A 20,078-nucleotide genomic window follows, 5' to 3' on the forward strand; every position below is an offset into this window, starting at 1 on the left:
AGGCATAGATCGGTCATAGAGAACCCGATCGAGATTCTCTTTCACCACACTCGCGCACGTTTGAAATAGTTTCGCGCATGTATCGCGACGGTAATGGAGTTAAGCACGGTGCATAATACTCGAGATAATATCGGTAAGAGGCGCGCTTGTTACCCGCAAACCTAGAATACTTGCCGCATCTAGCTCGCAGTGCGGTTTAGCCCCGCGAACAATACGTCGACACGATTTTCTTTCATCTTCGTACCTTCCCGCGATTATTAACGCTTTTAACGTTAATACAGTGGATTTCCTACCTTGTTCAATAAAACAAAATCGATTCTATTTATTTAAAGTCCAGACATCTTGCAAGCCATTATCGACCACTAATGATTTACCAGATTTTTATAGGTGTTTATTATTTCATTTATTAACTGTATATCATTTATATGGCCTCATATATTTTGTATTATAGTTTTGGTATACAAGGGGACTCAAACCGGTAAATAAAACGTATCGTTAAAATAAAATGTCCTAAACAGAAATTCTCTTTCGAACGACCATTTTCTTCGTAAAACCGTCGATTCCCGAGCGTATCGTTCCGTCGAGATCGGCTCCCCCGTCGATCTCTCGCGACTCGAAGTATTTATCGACGCTCGTTGCCGCCTGGCAGGACACGAGGAATTTTACGATCGGCTTAGAAACGAATTCCATCTTTTCCCTTAGCGTTCCCTACCGCCCATAGATCACGATCTCACCTTTTACCGCAGTACGATCGTTGCGTCAATTACGGTCGTTTCGTTTCTATGAAAAATCCCGGAAACGGTTACCGTATCGATTACGAGATGCAGAGATAGAAACTTGGCGGGAACGATCGCCTTAAACATTGCGCGCCATTTTACGCTGACAATGTTACTTTCGACGGTCCCTCCTCTCCCCTCCCCTCCCCGCCCTTGCGATCGACTGCACCGCGAGCGGGCCCGTTTTTGCCGCGACCGTTTTCTCCGAGAAGGTGCATACGTTTCACTGGCCGAGGTACACACGCCATGTCCAGTGAAACTGCATCCGTGCGTGTGCAGGTCCTCACGTGCACTGGCTCGAAGAAATTGCTGGAGGGATACCAGAGATACTCGGTCACGGCGTAAATGGGCCATACAGCGACTTTAGTCTTAACGATATACAGGGAGATTTATTTAACACGTCACTCTCTGAAAACTATTATATATGAATTACAAAGTACCAATGTTTAATTCGGTGTCAGTATCAAATAAAAAGAAAATAATACTTTATGATTCATGTAATATGTTAAAATTTACTCCCAAATGGGCCCCGGCGGTGTTTGGTCCGAGGCTGGTTATGCAGTTGGAAGAGAAAACATTATCTTCCAAGCACCAGTCATCTTCTGTTTTAAGACTACCAATTCACAAATGCTATAAGCGTCTCGCTATTCACGGTATAACAGACATGATGTTTTGCTCGTTGCAGTCATCGTGAGAATTACTTCTGCCTCGATCGCTTCTTCGTTCCTTCCTGACCCAGAAAACTACCATAAATGTAACGCACGATTAACCTCGCTCTTGAATTTCATGAGTCACATCATAAATTTCTAAGAGATAATAAGATATAATACAGAGCATCTGGTTGCTCTGTTCGGGGACACAATGAAGCAGCCTTTCACAAAAAACTAAATAAGGCCGAAAAAATTGTTCTGCTACTTTCTATAACCGTACAAAAAAACAAAAAAATAGTCGCTTATATTTAGAAAAAGAATTGTACAACACTTTCTTTCAACGCGTATCCACATCGTTTTCTAAATTATAATTCGATGCAAACGCCTCATGATTATTTCATCAGTATTCGTAACATGGTATAATTAAGATATTAAGTCAGTTTGTGTTTATGTTGCACTATTAGTTCGAGCGAAGATCGTCCTAATTCGATCGGTAATAAAGTTTAGATGGAAGATTGAATATAATTACTCCACATTCGGAATTAAAACATTGAGATTGTGCAGTATGCTTCAATCGTTCAATGCAAGGGAAAAGAACGGAGACATGTTATGTATGCGAAACATGCGAAAGAAAGTGGGCCTGCACGCGAAGAAAAACTTCCTTCTAAATAATAAAATTTTGGGTTGCTCGATTTTAATATTTCGGTAATATTTAACCATGCAGAAATTGTGGTTTCCTATCTTTTATCATTTTCCAATCTGTTAGGACTGACATAGTGTAGGGCGGTGATCGGTAACGGAACCACACTGCTGCCACCTACCGGGGGGGCAAGGAATACGAGGGTTAGTTCGTTCATGTAGTCAGTTACGCTTGGACGCACAAAGGGCAAACAGTCCGCGCTGTATCTAACGTATTTTATAAACTTTGTGTGTCGTCCTTTCTGCGTTCATCAACACGTCGCGCCATAAACACAATCCCCTCTAAAAAAAGTATTGTATTACACCCATGAGGAATCCCAGATCCGGTCGAAGAAATCGACGTACCTTTCCGTTCAATTCAATGTCGTCCTATTCGATCGTCGAAATGCCAAGCAATTTAGATGTTAATATTTCTGAGAATTATTTCATCAAGGTAAATTGAAAGTCTTGCGATAGACTAATGATCGGGTTCGGTCGTCGGTCCGCGATGATGAACGATCGTTAATCACGACCGCGGGAAATTGTAAAACGCAATCAAAGACGTAATTGGTCGTCGACGGTGGCATGAGTCACCAAGGATCGTTTCGAGTTTCTAATACCGATTCGATACGACGAAATTTCACTCCATCCAGGTAGGAACGCGTTGACGAAATATACTCACCGTGTTGGATCGTCGCTAGTAGAATAACCAGGCAGAGGAACAGCGACACCGTTTGCGTCCCCTGCAACGGAAGAGCGACTTCAACAATTTTGAGAATACAGGTGACAGAAGTAATTTAAAGATATTTTCCATAAAAAATCATAAAGAATTTATTTAAGAAATGTTCGTGCATCCTCGATAGTTTTCAAGGTAGCATGGAGGGATGAAATGTTAATGAAATCGTTTCTGGAGAGGTTAACTGTGATTCACGTATGAATGAATTCGTGGTTAGTCGACGTGAATCGAGCGTGAATTGCGTGACTCGCGGTGAAACCAAACGATCGTTTTTGCGTGCGTCGAGCAAACATACGTAGGATTCTTTGGTCTGGTTCAAATATCAACGTGCGTACGCGGAAACGAATTGTTTATCGAAATTTCCGGGTTTTAACTGTGTCTATATGCAATTATACCGCTATCGTAGACTGACGAAGACGGGCGTTAACCCTACCGATGTTTATACGTTCGAATTCTATACGCAGCGTGTTCCAAACACGATTAACTTCCCACGAATCATCCTCTCAAAACCCTTCCACTCATTGTTTCGAACTCGATAAAACCAGACGAAAGCAGACGCAGAAAGAGATGTCGTAAGAAGATTAATCATGCAATAAGACAAATTTTTACTTTTCGTATTTATAATGTGGGTGACTCATTTCTGTTCCAGAGCCAGTTTGTACATTGCTACCATGTCGTAAACCACGTTTCTATAGTTGTTTTGACAATAATATTTATAGACAATTTTTCAATCGGACATAATTATGTTGGTTTAAACAGAAGTTGATTCATTTACTTAAGTAACATTTTATATTATTCACGTAATAGTATTTTAGTTCGTGTTAAGACGAATTTAACGATCTGGTATATTATAACCTTTAGATGACCTTGAAGTAAAGAGTGCGAAATTGCAGTTGCATTTTTTAGATACATCGATGCGTAAAAATAGATCGAACATCCATTCAGTTTGTACATCGTTCGATGCTCTTTGATTTTGTTGTATAACATTTATTTGTATCTCTAACCGTTTTAGAGATATAGCTTTTTCCCCGGTCGAGCGAGATAGTCTGTATACACCTGCCAGCAGTCGGAGGCGATGATTTTATTGTATACGACGGGAATTCGACGACAAATAGACCACAGGGCCGTGACACCAAAGGAACCACTCCTCGTTACGTAATGCGTGTAAAGAGAAAGCAAGAAGAAAGAACAAACACCGCTCCGCGGCGACTTTCTCGCGTGTTTCGGCCGGCGAGCGCGTTACGTTAACGTTACGTCGTAACACCATTCCTCGCGATAGAACAATTAACGGCTCGACGGAGGAGGATCGCGATCTAAGATCGCGCATTCCACGCCTACGGACGCCCGGAACTCTCAATTTTTCGCTTTTTCCTTTCGCCTAAGTGTGCGCGATTTTACGCCGCCAGTTCGACGACGAACAGAAGATACGTTTCGTACGGTACTGACTGTGAGGAGAGATTCCTTTTGACACACCATACTATGGTGACCATAGAGTTTACCAACCGAGAGAAGGACCTCTCCATCGTTTACTCGCTATCCTTTTCTACGTTCGACGCTCGACACCAGGCTATTTTTGCACTCGAGCCAACGAAAGAGTCAGCAAACGAAAACAAACGTCCCTAAATGTGACTCATTGTGTCTCGTTGGCTCGAGTATACATACAGGGTTTTCGTTCACTTTTTGGCAAAATTTTAATGAGATTCTAGAGGCCAAAATAAGACGAAAATCAAGAATATCAATTTCTTGATTGAGGCTTCGTTAAAAAGTTATTAAAAAATTAAATTACGAAATTTCAAATCACGCAGAAAAAATTAGTTTCGGTTGCAAAGGTCGATTACAATCATTTTTGGACAATAGATATACCCTCGAAATCCTACGCACTTTCGAGAAAAAAATTCCTTACCGAAAATCTAATGTGAGGTTAGAAATGGTCCCCCGAAATTTCATGTGTATTTTTAAAACATCGTAACTCCTGAACGGATTGGAAGATTTTAATGTTTCAAAAGGCAAACAACGCGTATTTTGGTGAAGAATATATAGAAATTCCAAAAATGTTCGGAAACTTGTTCTTTAACCCCGTAAAGTGAGAAAAACTCCATAAAAAATAACTTACATACATATACCACTTATATATGCCATAACTTCTACAATAGTGAATATATTTCAATGAAATTTTTTTCTGAAGTAGTGCTCATGGGTACCTACGAAAAAGTATTAAACAACATTTCCGTATAGCGTCAAACAAATTTATTAAAAATGAAAAACGAATTTTTAAGAAAAGTCGACAGGGGGTAGGTGTTGAAATTTTTCGGCAAAAATAAACTATTCCAAATCATTCTAAAAAAATTATTTTTGGTTTGAAGCAATAAATTATGAATTAAATTCGTTGATTTCGTACGTTGTAGTTCTCGCGGCGTGAAAGCGATCGAGGATCGAGATCCTGACGGAATGAATCTCGCACGCGCGTGGAGCGTACACGCGGGTGGGTCGAAAAATTCCCCGCGGATCCTTCTAAATGTCAAATAACTTTCTACGGGGCCGTGAGGCTCGCGCAGAAGCACGCTTCGGTATACGGGAAATCGTTGCTAGGCTCGATAGTCGTAACGCGCGAAAACCACCTGTGCTCGTCTGGCGAGTTCTATTCGGAAAGTTTCATAACCGGAACGGAAAGCGTCCAGTCGACGCTTTCGGCGTATACGCGACCGTGGAACGTGTCGCGGAAGTTCTTTATCGAGCGTCGATCATCGCCAGACAGCATTCAAAATAATACTGCATGCAATCAAGGACAAATACCTTTTTGGTACAACGCGTCTTTGATGCAGCCTAATAAATAAGGCGGTCGTTCGATGGAACGGATTGCGTAAGAGCAATTCCCGTTCCCGCGTAACGTCAGAGAAGTTGGATAATTTCTGCGTATCAAACGGGAATCGGTTCAGTTTTCTAGTCACAGAGACCGCGACGCCCGGCGTTTCCCGGACCGATCGTTCGCGTCAGACGCAAAACAACCAACGCGTAGTGCTTTCACGGCGAGTAACGGCCTTTCTTTTCGCATGGGAAATCGAAAGGAACCGGTTGACATTTCCTGATAAAACCGTTTAAAAGTCGTCCGCGATTCGCGGAGCTTAGACCGATTCCAGAAATTTCGACGGATATCGAGTTTCACCGCTACTGTCGACCAAGTTTTGTTTACATGCTCCGCAGCAACGGTGCTTAAGATAAGGTCCGTAGATAGATGAGAATCGTGATTTCCCTGCAACTCCTACCATTTTTGTTGAATCCGGATGGTTTAGTAGCGCCTTCAAAGGAAAATATGAACTACATAATTTACAAATATATTAGTTATAATTATTTATACAAAGCGTTCGGCTGGGAAAAATTTTAACGGGAGATTCTAGAGGCTTCGTTAAAAAGTTATTAAAAAATTTCAAATCATGTTGAAAAAATTATTTTTGGTTGCGGGGGTCAATTACAATCATTTTTGGTGAATACACATATCTCCGAAATCCTACCCACTTTCGAGAAAAAAATTCGGTTAGGTAACTAAATTTTTCGACGAAAAAAAAAAATTTCAAATCGTTCTGGAAAAATTACATTAGTTGCAGGGGTCAATTACAATCATTTTTGGTGGATAGACATACCCCCGAAATCCTACCCACTTTCGAGAAAAAAATTCGATTAGGTATCTAAATTTTTCGACGAAATTGAAAAATTTCAAATCGTTCTGAAAAAATTACATTAGTTGCAGGGGTCAATTACAATCATTTTTGGTGGATAAACATACCCCTGAAATCCTACGCATTTTCGAGAAAAAAAATTCAGTACGAACGGAACTTTAAACTTTTAACGAAGCCTCCATCGAAAAATTGGTATTCTTGATTTTCGTCCTCTTTTGGCCTCTAGAATCTCCCATTACAATTTTTCCCAGCGGTGGCCGAACACCCTGTATATTAAATAATATAAAATAATTTAAAACCTCGCGTCAGCGTTCTAACGAAATAATTTTCATCTCGATTCGTTTGCGAATAAATTTCTGCCGATTTAAGAAAGTAAACGGAAGTTAATTTACGAGGAAATCTAATATTTTCGATCATTATTCGCGAATAAAATTTGACCAACTATCGTGATGGCGATTGCGTTGCGATTCTTCGAGTTCCTGTGGCATTTGAGCGGCTCGTTGACGTCTAGACTATTCCGATGACTTCACCCTTCTGTTCGATACCGTTGCTCGATACATCATCGAATGACCTCGATTGGGAGACCTTTTAGCGAGTAAAAGTCGAGACAATTGTTAAATTAGACGTTTCGTTAGTCTTTCAGGATCTTCGATCCCAATTTAAAAATTCTTTGCCTTAGAAATGTATTTTTACAGAAGTCGTGACAGTTCGAAATTGTTTTGAACATGTTTCAAAATGAAATTTTTGTTTAGAATTAAACGGTATACAAATTTATTACAGTAGAAAAATGTTTCTTTATTAACATCGAAACAAGAACTTGTTTTGTTCGAGTGATAGGTTATGTTAGTGCCCAAATATCGCAGTGCATTTGACAGAGTACTGTTATTTCATAGCGACACATGCGACTCGTTATGCATAAGTTAATCGCGTCTATACTGTAGCTGTGCTTAATCGTATTTAAATTACAGTAGTACCGTAACACCACCGTTAAAAGATAGTTATAAAATTGACGGGAAACGGATAATGACACGCTATTGTCGACGCTACAAACATCAACTCGAGTGGAAGCGGTATTTAATGGTCAGTCGTGTAAACTAAGTCGTTCTCAAAGCTGTAAGTCTTCGTAGCTTAGGCTTTTCGTATACCATAAACATTTTATGCATAAATTAGAAAATAATATGACAAGCGTTCAACTGGTCGAGAAACACCTCGACTCGATTTTACTTTCACAGCTGTAATTGAATATGAAAGTGAAGTTTTGCTAACGGCTAACATTTGAAAATCTTTTTCCCAAATAATCTTGAAAGTTTTAACAATAAAAACTAAATAGAGATCCGTTCTAAAACAAAGGAACACTAGGAAAACTCTATTATAGCATTATCAGCTTTCTAGAAACGCAATCTGAAAACTTCTGATTAGATATTTTTATTACAAAAGGGAAGTAAATTCCCAGGAAAATTCCAGCATTTTAAAGGCGAAAACACATCGATGAAAGGAATGAGCGACCGGTAAAGGTCGTTGCCGAAAGGTCGAGAGCAAAAGACAACGGGAGGGTCTGTCGCGGTATTTTAAGCACACGCGAGCGGAACAATAACAATGAAGGAAAGGCAGTTAATTTTAACGTGACCGTGAATGTCCAGAATCTGGTACCTGATGAACCAGCTGGAAAGGTGAACAGGGTGATTCGTGCGTCATTGGAACGAGGGCTGCCCATTCCACTGACGGAACCTGACTTCTTCGGACTCCTTTCCCGACCAGAGGCCTCCGTTTGTCCCTGAAAGGCTCGTGATCTGCTGCAATTAGTAACCCGATAGATCTCGGTAAAGAACGGCAGCAGCGAACTATTTTAATTACAAGCCTTCTGTGCGTTACAACGTACCAACGCTTCTATCGTCTTTACTTCTAATTCTTTAACGGTATAAAATTTAAATATTTACATACAAAAAATTCAGACAAATTGTATTAAGATTTTAAGATATAATAAGCCATGAATTTCAGACTTCAGTTTTGCCACACCGTGCGATATTTGGGCGTTGAAATTCGCATTAGGTGCGTGTAGTGTACTGGGCTTTAAAAACCGTACGTCGGAGAATTCCGAGTGTAAATGGAGCCCGTTCGCATCGCGGCGAAACCCGAGATCGAAAGTAAGATCGCCTCGATCCCTCGCCGGCGGATAAATCCACCGAGGCTCGGTCACTTTTACTTTTCACGGAATTCGCTTCGAACGCGCAACGACCGTACTCTCGGTCTGTTTACTCGGAAACTAATGGAACGATCACCGTTACTAATTAAATCTTCTTTGTTGTTCCTAATTGACCGCGGGAATCTCAACAGAGCCCGTAATCGCTCGAAGATAATGGCCTCCATCGCTCGTACTTTTAGCTTTTTTATCTTCCGTCGCGTCTCCCTTTCGTTTCGCGATTTCCTGCTTCGCGTTCGAATAATTTTAAACGGTAAAATAATCTAAGTCGATCGTGCTTCGTAATCCACTCTGTTCACAGAGTTTTCCCTGGGAAAAATTTTAATGGGAGATTCTAGGGACATTTTTTTTAGTCGCCTATTTTGTCTATTTTATTTTGATTAAAAGGATTTCTGCCCCATCGGATCAATACCTGAATAAAGAAATAAATTTTCCAACGATAGTTCGATCGTAAAAGATCGAAGCACGAACAGGATCCGTGGAATCCGGTCCAAGCTGGGAGATATCGACAATGCAAATAGCAACAAGATCATAAAACAGGATCGAGAGATCCTGTGAGGTGACACGATCGAAGAAATACCAACCCTCCCTCTCTCCCAAAATAACCACTTAGTCTCTTGACCCGATCGTTGGTAAATGGCACTCTGAAACGTATTTACTTTCCCTATCGGCGAAAACGGTTGCTTTCTGCGCCGAAAGGGGGAATCACAATCGACGATTAAGGAAAGAACGATGGAAGATCAGTCGACGTGTCTCGACCCGAAAGGTTAACCGGTGACCTTCCTTACTCCGTTCAACAGTTTTTTCGCTTTTCTCGTTCTTTCGTGTCTGCCTTATTCGCCATACATCATGTCCGTCCTTCCAGTTGCTATCGTTTTACACTTTTCTTTCGCGCGTTCCTTCATCTCGAAGAGCCACGAAGGTCGATTCACAGTGACACTGATAAGTAAGTCCCTGTGAGGTCAGCGTTTTTTAATTTTATGTTGTTATATTTAACAACAAAAATATTATTCGTAGACACGCGTCATCAATTGAAGGTTATGTTCTATTGCGAGGAGAAAGAGAAATCATTCTCGCATTAATGGGAACCATTGATTAGTAAAACGTCTGATTCGGTAGAAGCAATTTCTACCAGGATTGATCTTTCTCCCTGCAATAACTATTATGTTAATATATTCTTGACATTTGCACACCATTTAGCTTTCCAATACCGTGAAAGTAGTTAGGAATTTAGTGTTGCGTTCGATATTACAAGATTAGAATTATACATAATAATCATAATTATACACTTTCATGTCATTTCAATAAGAAATTAGATCCAATGAATCATCCGTTGCTAGAGCAGAAGTGTTCTTAGCATAAATAGAACAGCCAGATGGCGCAGGTGTTCAAAACACGTGCCGGTTAATAGTTTAGGGATATTTATGTAGAAATATCGACTCTGAAATTATGTCTTTATTCGGTAAACGGGAAAGACCAGGCATATGTATACCAGGTTACAAATATATCCTGCTTCGTATTGAGTCATCCTGACTCTGAAAAGATCGTAGATACATAAACGTATTCATGATTCTTAGCAAACTTTGTCGAATCATGATTTTTTTATACAGGGTGTTCGGCCACCCCTGGGAAAAATTTTAATGGGGGATTTTAGAGACCAAAATAAGACAAAAATCAAGAATACCAATTTGTTGATGAAGGCTTTGTTAAACAGTTATTAACGTTTAAAGTTCCGACCGTACTGAATTTTTTTCTCGAAAATGCGCAAGATTTCGAGGGTATGTCTATTTACCAAAAATGATTGTAATTGACCCCCGCAACCGAAAATAATTTTTCCATAACGTTTTGAAATTTCTGAATTTAATTGTTAATAACTTTTTAACGAAGCCTCCATCAACAAATTGGTATTCTTGATTTTCGTCTTATTTTAACCTCTAGAATCCTCTATTAAAATGTTTCCCAAGGGTGGCCGAACACCCTGTATATTGCGAAAGCGATGATTTCGATGTTACAGGATTAGCTGTAGTACAAATTTCGTGTCCCAGTTCCTTCTACGTTGCACAATTTATTTCCCATTGAACTCGAGCCGATCGTTCTCGAAAACGCCCGGCGGCATTTTAATTTCTAATTGTGCAAACATCGTGAACACCTGTCGGAGCGTCCCTAACCTTTCGACGATTAGAAAACGATTTCCGTGCATGGCTCTAGAATTCATTAGATTTTCTACCAAATAAATAAGTATGGTGTGGTCATTATGGAATGTTGTCCAATTATTTATTCTTTAATACAATATACAATATTTAAGTAAGTACCCCATTTGTCCCGCCACGATTCTGTTCTTTTTTTGCTGGGTCAGGTTTCGTTGAGCTCGAGACGCTGAGTAGAAGGATTGTGGGGGGGGGGGGGGGATGAATTGTGAGAAGTTAGTCACGCATTAGTGTATCTTAGGGCACCATTGTTTAAGTTCACGACTGGAATGGAGGATTTTCGAATAGGGATCGCAAAACAGGGAGGGATCCTGGCGTCCGCGGTGGAAACGGGCGAGAACCGTCGCGACCTCGACAGTTTTGCAATCTCGAATTGCTACACGCGTTCGCTCCTTCTTTGCTTGTCGCAGCTACTTGAAGCGGAGCGTGCAGCCCGAGACAGCGGTAAGTCTCGAATAACCGGTAGATTTCCTCTCCCTCCCCCGCTGGCAGGAAGCCGACAAATGTTCCCAGGTATTCGATACGCATGCAGATCTCGCCCTCGAATACTCTGACTACGCTTGAGCAGAGTTGTTAGCGATCTCGCGAACAACGAAACAAGAAAATCTCGTTCCCGAATATTCCATACGAGACTCGAATATTTAAGCGCGGTTTCGTTTTTTACGAGAATCCTGAATGCAAAGTAGGATTTCGTTTATTTTGATACTTTTTCTACGAGCAACAGACCTTCTCGTGTCTCGACCACCTGTGACGTCACGCCACTAACCTTAAAAAATGGTCAGTGCTCGATAGCGTGGGGCTGTTCGAATCTCAGCTTTGAAATGATTTGAAATTGTTAAGACCATAAAGATTCAAATTTTCCATCGTATGTATAAATTCGAAATGCTTTAAATTCCATCGTTAGAACCGGGAAAAACAAGCTAGTGTTAAAAATCGATCGGATAAGGTACAGAGAAAGCAGCATCGATCAACGATCTGGGAGGGTTGCGCAATGTTCAATCGATTGAAATTCGTGATTCGTGTTTCTTGTTTATCGACTCATATTTTCGGGTAAGGGTATTAATCGTTCGAATATCATCTTGCAAAAGCTAGATATCGCGATATCACGCGACAAGGACAATCAAAGTTTAAAAGCGTCAGAAAGTGAACGTTGAATTAGTAATTTGCTCTCGATATTCACGTTTAGAATTACATCTAACTTTTGATTTATACGGTAGTCAGATTCCACGCGTATTAATCGAAGCAGAAGATAATACAGATTTATTGCAGGCTCGAGTTACATCGCTTACGCGGGAAAACAAAGGAACTAAGAATTATTCAATATGGCGGTTAGGCGCCAAGTACGAGATAAATATACATATTTAATGAAAAATTTAGGAAGACTTTGTGTAAATAATTAATGTAACATAGGCGATATTCATCTCAATAGGAATAAAAAAATTGTTTTTCCATGGAAAAGTGAAGAAGGTACAAGTGAAATTTCACTTTCGTAAGTTTATTGTATGTTTACATAAATATATAATGTTTTGTGTACAGAAATAATGGGTAATACATATAAAAGTAATTCGTACGTTTTTTATTGGGACATAAAGTATGCGACAATAAAGTATGGGACAATCTATCATGCAAATTGAAGGTTAGGTACAAAGAAGGGCAAGAGTTATTTGTTTTCTGCGATGCATAATTCAATTGTATAATTCAAGTAATCATTTTTATTGGACAAATAACGGATAAAAAGTTGCTTATTTTATTCGTCATTCGAAATGTTTTATCTCGAAAAGAATATAACCATCTCCAGTTAGATATGCATTAAAAAAGTAGACAACCATCATTATCATTTATCTTTCTAACGAGAAAGTTACCTACGCTTTGGCATCGTTCGTTAGATATACTAATTGAGCTTCTCGTTGGAAATCTTCGAATGTTTTACAAAAACAAATATTTCTAAAACCAACTATCATCGGATCGACGCATTTCTCTACGATAGTTTGAGAGTGCTTGAAAAGATACCGCATGATGATTAATTTTAATTGTAAATAATGATACATAATCGAAGATATACAGGGTGTTCGGCCAACCCTGGGAAAAGTTTTAATGGGAGATTCTAAAGGCCAAAATGAGACGAAAATCAAGAATACCAATTTGTTGATGGAGGCTTCGTTAAAAAGTTATTAACGTTTAAAGTACTGAATTTTTTTTCTCGAAAATGCGCAGGATTTCGGGGGTATGTCTATCCACCAAAAATGATTGTAATTGACCTCTGTAACTAAAAATAATTTTCTTAGAACGATTTGAAATTTTTCAATTTCATCGAAAAATTTCGCACATTCTCGAATTTTTTTCTAGAAAGTGGACAGGATTTCGGGGGTATGTCTATTGACCAAAAATGATTGTAATTGACCCTCACAACCAAAAATAATTTTTTCAGAATGATTTGAAATTTTTTAATTTAATTTTTTAATAACATTTTAACGAAGCCTCCATCAAAAAATTGATATTCTTGATTTTCATCTTATTTCGGCCCCTAGAATCTTCCATTAAAATTTTTCCCAGGAGTGGTCGAACACCCTGTATAAACCATGGGGTACAAGTGTAAATAGCTGAATTGTAATCAAATCTGTTGCAAATGATTGAAGTTGGAATTCTGTACACTCAAACTAAATAGAAAAAATGCAAGAGAGAACGCCTCTACATGCAATGATACTTAGGCTCAAGATTAGGTCGTTCAAGTACCCTTCTTTGATTATACGAATTAGAGGGGGCTAGTAATTGTGGGTCTTTACACTGGGTGTGAAACGGTCAGGGGGCAGATTAAATATTTATGATCTTCGGATGATCACAGGCACGAAAGAGCTTTGTAACACCGATGCATCGACGCGCGAAGCCACACTGACTGTCCGAGGGTCAACAGAGGATAACAGTATAAAAATGTCTTACCCAGTCCATCTTCTCGTTGTTCCGCGACACCGAGCCTGTTGTCGATTGTTTCCGCTGGCGATCTCGTCAGGTCGAGCACATCGCGCACTATGCTTGCATAGACACGAGTTCTCGTTTTCACCGTGCACGTTTCCGGTGCACTCGCGACCTTGTACCTGGACGACGACACCGAGAATTAACACTGTTGGACTCGCGAGCGTGACCGTTCTCCAGGACAAGGAGAATGAGACTGAGTCCTGAACAGAAGGTGGAGAAGGCACTGTTACTTTCATGGGTCGTCTCCACCTCCACCTTCATCTCCATCCCCCTGTTCGTCCCCTCTCTATTCGAACCACCTCGTACGCGCTTCTCCTTCGACCGTAGGTGAAAGGAAAACATTTCTTCCCGGGGCCCCGCACCCAAAGCCAGCTCCTTTCAATATTGATAACGCGCAGTCATATTTTCAGACATTTTTTTGGCGAATTTATCTCTGCCACGAGCCTCCGGGAATGTATGCAAATCAGACGGCGCTCCTTAACATTTTTTCCTCGAATTTTGTCGAGTTTATAAATCCACCCGAATGTTCAGAGTCGACGGTGACTCTTATTATTGTAAAATGTAGAATTATGACAACAATAACGTAGAAATAACATAGGGTTTTCCAGGTAGAATAGTTCTGTGCAAGGAAAGACGAGTTGCACCAGTTGCATTTAAGAAAATAAAGTTGACCTTCAGATGCCCCCTATGTGTTCACTTAGGAAAAGCTTACATTAGATTATACGGACCCCGTTTCAACTTTGTACCTGAAACATTATATTTTTGATCCTCTCTAACCACAGTGTTATTCAATTTAATGAAACTTGTTAATCGTGGATCAGATCATACAAGATACAAATGGAACATAAGGAAAACAAGTGCTTCCTCTGGTTAACGATTCCTCGTTGTCTCGACAGGAAAACGTGGCTTGGCCCGATTCTCACTGGCAATGAGAAATGGATACTACATGACAATGTTGTTAGAAATAGTCAGCGGGCGAATAAGGCGTGAAATCATTGATGCAATTCTGTCCATTGTAAAGAGATGCAAAAAATGAATAGAAAATGTGGTGAATTAAGAAAGAAAAAGAAAAGATCGTCCTTTACGTTCCTCGAACATTACTTCACAAGATTGTACAGATAAAAAGGGTAATATTAAACGTTTGATCAGCATTGATATCAAACATTTTATTATTCCAAGGTTTCCAAGATTTCGCACAGCGCTATCCAGATACTGAATATTCAAAAGGAAACAGGAATCGGAGGTGGAACGCCTATAGACAGAAGAATAACGTGGAATTCGAGGACGAAATTTCTATAATTCCTTTATTCTATAAATACATGTTAGTATCATGTGAAAACCTTATTTTTATTCAAAGTAATAGTGTTTTTATAGAGATTTCATGTACTGCGAGCGCCTTAAACTGGAATCGTGACGTCGAGACGCATTCTTGTATCGAAACGTGGTGCAACAGCCGCTCTCGAGGCTGCAATTAAATCAGCCGGAACGTGGGTCGACGATCAATGCTGAGTACACGATGTTCATTGGCACGCGAGAGGGATCGACTCAATAGTATCAGAACCCAAATACATGCCATTAGTAACCGTGACACGGTGCACGTAGAAATCCTAAACATTTTCGAGAAAAGTGAGACCGAAGAAAAAGTTTCGACGTGACGCGAAGGTCAATATCGTTGCACGCCTTCGCGAGTCGGAAAGAACTTTTTAACTTTCCGTCGACTTGTCTCGATGCCAACGCTCGAACGGAAACGCGCGCGATAGCATCGTGCTTGTTCGATGAATTTATAGTTTATTCTGTACGTCGTGCGCGAATACTATGTACAAAGTCGTCTTATAAACAGTCAATTATACAAATGATTTACGTGGTCGACGAAACAACTCATTCTGCTTCCAAGCCAACGTCTTCCGGGCTTATCGTAGCCTTTTTGCTCTTCTTCGTCGGTTCCTCTGCAAAGGGATAATACATTTAACAATAATCACGCGATAAAGCGAGCCATAAGAAATTTACAGTAATCGTTTGAGTATGGGTACCTTGGTAAACGAAATGTTTAGCAGTTCTTTTTCTAATATCTTCCAAGTCCTCTTCGGTTTGAGCCCATTCCAGCACTAACCTTCGACCGTACAAGTGGGTACTTTGGCACAGGGCTTTAAATGCTTTCTGCGGACAAACGAATAGCAATTAAGAGACGGTTAATTCAATTGTTCTTTCGGCTCCGTAAGTAGATACCTTGGCCTCGCTTTTCGTGTAGAACTCCACGAAGGCGAATCCTCTGTGTTTCTCAACGCCAATTAATTTCTTCGGTAGTCTCACTGCTTTCAGTTCTCCAAATGCTCTACGAATTCGAATTCGAATACGATGAATTAAAATTTGAATTGAACTTGTATTTTCCTTAAGAATACTTACTTGAAAAGTTCAGTGATCTCCTGGACAGTCGCCTCGAACGGTATGTTTCGTATGAGGATCTTCGTGCCCGTTTGAGCCGTGACATTAGATGTTTTCTTCGCAGTCTTAACGTCGGTCCTGTGCATTCGAACGAATAATAATTTCCGTTTATGTAAAATTAGTTCAAGAAATTGAATCACAGGCGAAATTATAGACATACGTTAACGTCCGCTCGGAACGTTTCAGCTCCAAAGTCTTTCCTTCCAGCACAGTCATTTGTAACACTTTCAGTGCACGATCTGCATCGGCCTTTGTTTTGTAACGTACGAATCCATAACCCATGGATAATTTACTACCAGGATTCTTTGGATCCTTCTTCGTTGCGACTGTGGCATAATGAAGGCGACCGCATTTGCTGAAATACTGAAACATTAAAAGAATATGTTATCTATTCGATCAGAATAGTAAATACACCGGTTGTTTTCGTACTTAAGAGAATAATAAATACCGATTTTAATTGCTCGTCCGTAGTCGAGAAGTTAATATTTTTCACGAAAAGAGTCGTGTCTGGTTCAGGCTCGTCTTCGTCCTCGCTTTCTTCTTTCTCAGTTTTCTTAGTGTCGTTTATAATCTCCGAACGTTCTACCGATTGGTCTGCCGCCTCTACAATTTCCTTTCCCTCCTCTTTCTCGTTCGCTCGAGCGTCCTTTGTTTTCTTCCTCTCGACGAGAGGAACCGTGAAACTATTGTCGGGCGCCCATTCCAGATAAAGCGGCAAGTGTTTGTATTTGCTGTATGCTAATTTCGTGAATGCTTTGCGTGCTTCTGACGGTTCCAAGAATTCCACCAACGCGGTGATACCCGACGGCGGCATCACGAGCCTTCCCAATTCGCCGTGCTGCGCGAACAACTGACGGATCTCTCGCGCCGGTGTGGCCGCAGGCAAATTTTTCACGAGTATCACCGTTTTCGATCGTTTGGCCGCCGGCTGATTGAACGCGTCCAAACAGACGCCATTTTCTTCCAGGAAGTTCTTGGTGTCCTGCACCAACTGCGTTTCTCCCAGCGCCAGTTTCACCGCAGCACTCAAACCTTTCGTTCCATCTTCCAGCACCTTCTCCTTCGTTGTATTATAAGTAGCCGCTATAGCGTCCGCTACGGCATTCTGACCAAGGAACAGGGTATTCCAGTTGTGCGCGGATCCCGCTGTCGCTTTGACCTTCAATTCCTTCTTCTGTTTATAAGTTAATCCCTGTTCGTCGAGTTGCTCCATGGGATCGAATTTTGCTTTTCCAGGAAGAAGGTGTAGCATTCTGCCGTCCACGATCGTACCGTCTAATTCGCCGTACGCCTTGACCGCATGCTCGGTCATTAAAAATGTTACCGTGCCGAATCCTTTTGGTTTCCTGGTTATTTTGTCCACGGATAGATTCAATTCGGTTAAAGGACCTAATCGATCAAAATAACGATAGTTAACTTTTTTTTTTAACTTTTAAGCCTCATGATTTAACACTTTGATGGAGTTCGATTTTTCATGCAATACAATATTTCATATTTTAATTGAGATGTTTAATTTTTTTTAGTTCGAGCAATAACTGTATTCTTACTGAACAAAATGCTTTTTGATTTGTTTGTTTCAGATCGTGTTATCGTGTCAGCCATCCGGACCCATACTTTTGAGACATCCTGGATGTGCAATTAAGTAACTTCTACAATTTTTACTATTTTGTATTTAAAAAAGTGAACAGAAACCCCGTACAAAATGTTTTATGCGCGTTAATGGCGCAACAGAAAAACGGGGAAAAGGCACGTACCGTACTTTTCGAATAGTTTTCGCATATCGTCTTCCGTTGTGGTGTAAGACAGATTACGGATGAACATTCTTCCAGACTCTGCTATGCTCTCTTCGTCTTTTAGCGCCTCTTCTTGCTTTTTCCACCTAACATTAGGATCGTTTTCGTTCTGTTCCCTGTTAGATTTTTCATCTTTCGCTTCGTATTTCATTACAAATATTTGTTTTCCGCCTATGAAAATTGCAAGTATCGGCATAATTTGAAGGGACATTAGAAAGTAACATTTTATTTGTTATTGGCCGTTGTTATTACCTAAAAAACATTTATCTTTCAATAATGCTTTCTTCAGATGTTGCTCGGTTTTAAAACCAACGTAAGCTATGCCCTTGATTTTTGGCGGCACTCGTATCGATTTTGCTTTCAGCGGACGAAAAAAATATTTGATGTCCTTTTTCTTATGATTGTATCCCAGACCTCTAAGTTTCACAGTGAAGAATTTTATAGGGCCACCTTTTGATACTTTCTTGTCATCTGAATCCTTCTTCTTTGTATTTTGACCTTTTGTTTTCAGTGTTTCCATATACTGCACCGAAAAAAAAAATATTACATTACTACACTGGTTTGTAGGTAGCATATTTATGAAGTACATAAATTTCTATTCACCTCTAAATCAGATATGACTTTGTCTGCAAGTTTTTGCTTTTCAGCTTCTTCTTTTTCACTATCATCTTTATCACTATCATCTTTATTACTATCCTCTTTATCATTATCCTCAGCATCACTATGCTTTTTACTTTGAATAGCTGTTAGTAGAGTATCATTCTTCCATACAGTTTTGTTTGCTGTGTGGCTTTCAAGGAATTCTATGAATAATGGGTCATCCTTATGCTAAATTCAAATTAAATTAAACAAACATTAGACTGGAAATAATAACCATATAAAAGAATTAATTAAAACACATAAGTTTACTTTTTCCAATGCTTCTTTGATTTCTTCGTTTAGTTCTGTTTGTTTTTTACTTTTCTTGGCCTTCTTTTCTTTCTTTTTTTCATCTTTTGCTGTTTTCTTTAACAATTCAGTGTCTAGTGCATCTATAGAATCCTCGTTGCTTGCTATATTTTTTGAACTGTCGGGTGCATATTTACTCCATGACCTGGGTTTAGAAGAATCCCCTATGAGATTAAACAAATTAAATTCAACCTGTTACTTTCACGCAACCTTAATGTATTAAACATTATAGAATACCTAGACTCGCGCACTGCTCTATGGATATTTTACAAGTGTCAATACAGGTATTATCAAAATAATCTTTTGCAGCAATAGCCTGCTCTTCTGTTTTAAATCCGATAAAAGCAAATCGACGGAATTTTCCATCCTTCGTGTATTTCAATTGCACATCAGTTACCAAACCTTTCTGGCTAAACACTTCCTTCAATTTAGTATCTGAAATCTATTATTACAACGAATTAATATTTTTTACTCATTCTGACATTACGTTAATGTTATTACTCACTTTTTTTGGCAAATTCTTTACTATCAGTCGTGACATTTTCTATCAATCATAATTACTTTTAAAGAGTATTTTGTACTGATTGTTTATTTTATCGACGAGGTGAACTAAACCATGCGGTTTTTTAGAGGTTATGTTTCCCAATATTTTTATATAGGTTATAAAGAGTTATGTCAAGTATGCTTTCAACGTTTATGTAGTTTAGATCATGATTTTCAATAGCAAAGTTATGCACAACGTATGTGTGCCATATGTAATATTTTTAAGACATTGCAGCAATGTTTATGAAGATCAACAATATTGTTATCGACAATATGTTGACAAGATTCAAGGAATTTTATAAAATTTTATTCGGATAACAAATTAGGGATAAAAATCAGAGACATTTTATTTCCTTCAAATATAAATTTATTAACGATGGTAGGGACATAAAACTGTAACAGAGATAGATAGACGCCATATTTTAAGGGGAACAAGAGAAAGGAAAACAACATTGTCA

General features: G+C 39.5%; 1 protein-coding gene and 1 long non-coding RNA gene across 2 annotated transcripts in view; one reads left to right on the forward strand and one right to left on the reverse strand.

The window, feature by feature from the left end:
• Window positions 1-18,077, forward strand: part of LOC143348173 (uncharacterized) — a 34,173-nt gene extending 16,096 nt beyond the window's left edge. The window contains exon 3 of the long non-coding RNA XR_013080723.1: window positions 17,917-18,077. This is a non-coding gene — a long non-coding RNA (uncharacterized LOC143348173). The remainder of the gene's footprint in view (window positions 1-17,916) is intronic.
• Window positions 15,179-20,078, reverse strand: LOC143348168 (putative RNA-binding protein 19). The gene is made up of 12 exons (XM_076778087.1): window positions 19,583-20,078; window positions 19,315-19,519; window positions 19,039-19,241; window positions 18,733-18,957; window positions 18,382-18,652; window positions 18,091-18,300; window positions 16,785-17,725; window positions 16,497-16,699; window positions 16,298-16,414; window positions 16,121-16,226; window positions 15,925-16,051; window positions 15,179-15,840 (listed from the first exon to the last, which is right to left on the reverse strand). The coding sequence occupies exons 1-12, from the start codon at window positions 19,616-19,618 to the stop codon at window positions 15,773-15,775; spliced, it is 2,712 nt and encodes a 903-aa protein (XP_076634202.1). The 5' UTR covers window positions 19,619-20,078; the 3' UTR covers window positions 15,179-15,772.

This window comes from Colletes latitarsis, chromosome 11, assembly GCF_051014445.1.
Source record: "Colletes latitarsis isolate SP2378_abdomen chromosome 11, iyColLati1, whole genome shotgun sequence".
Taxonomy (NCBI): domain Eukaryota; kingdom Metazoa; phylum Arthropoda; class Insecta; order Hymenoptera; family Colletidae; genus Colletes; species Colletes latitarsis.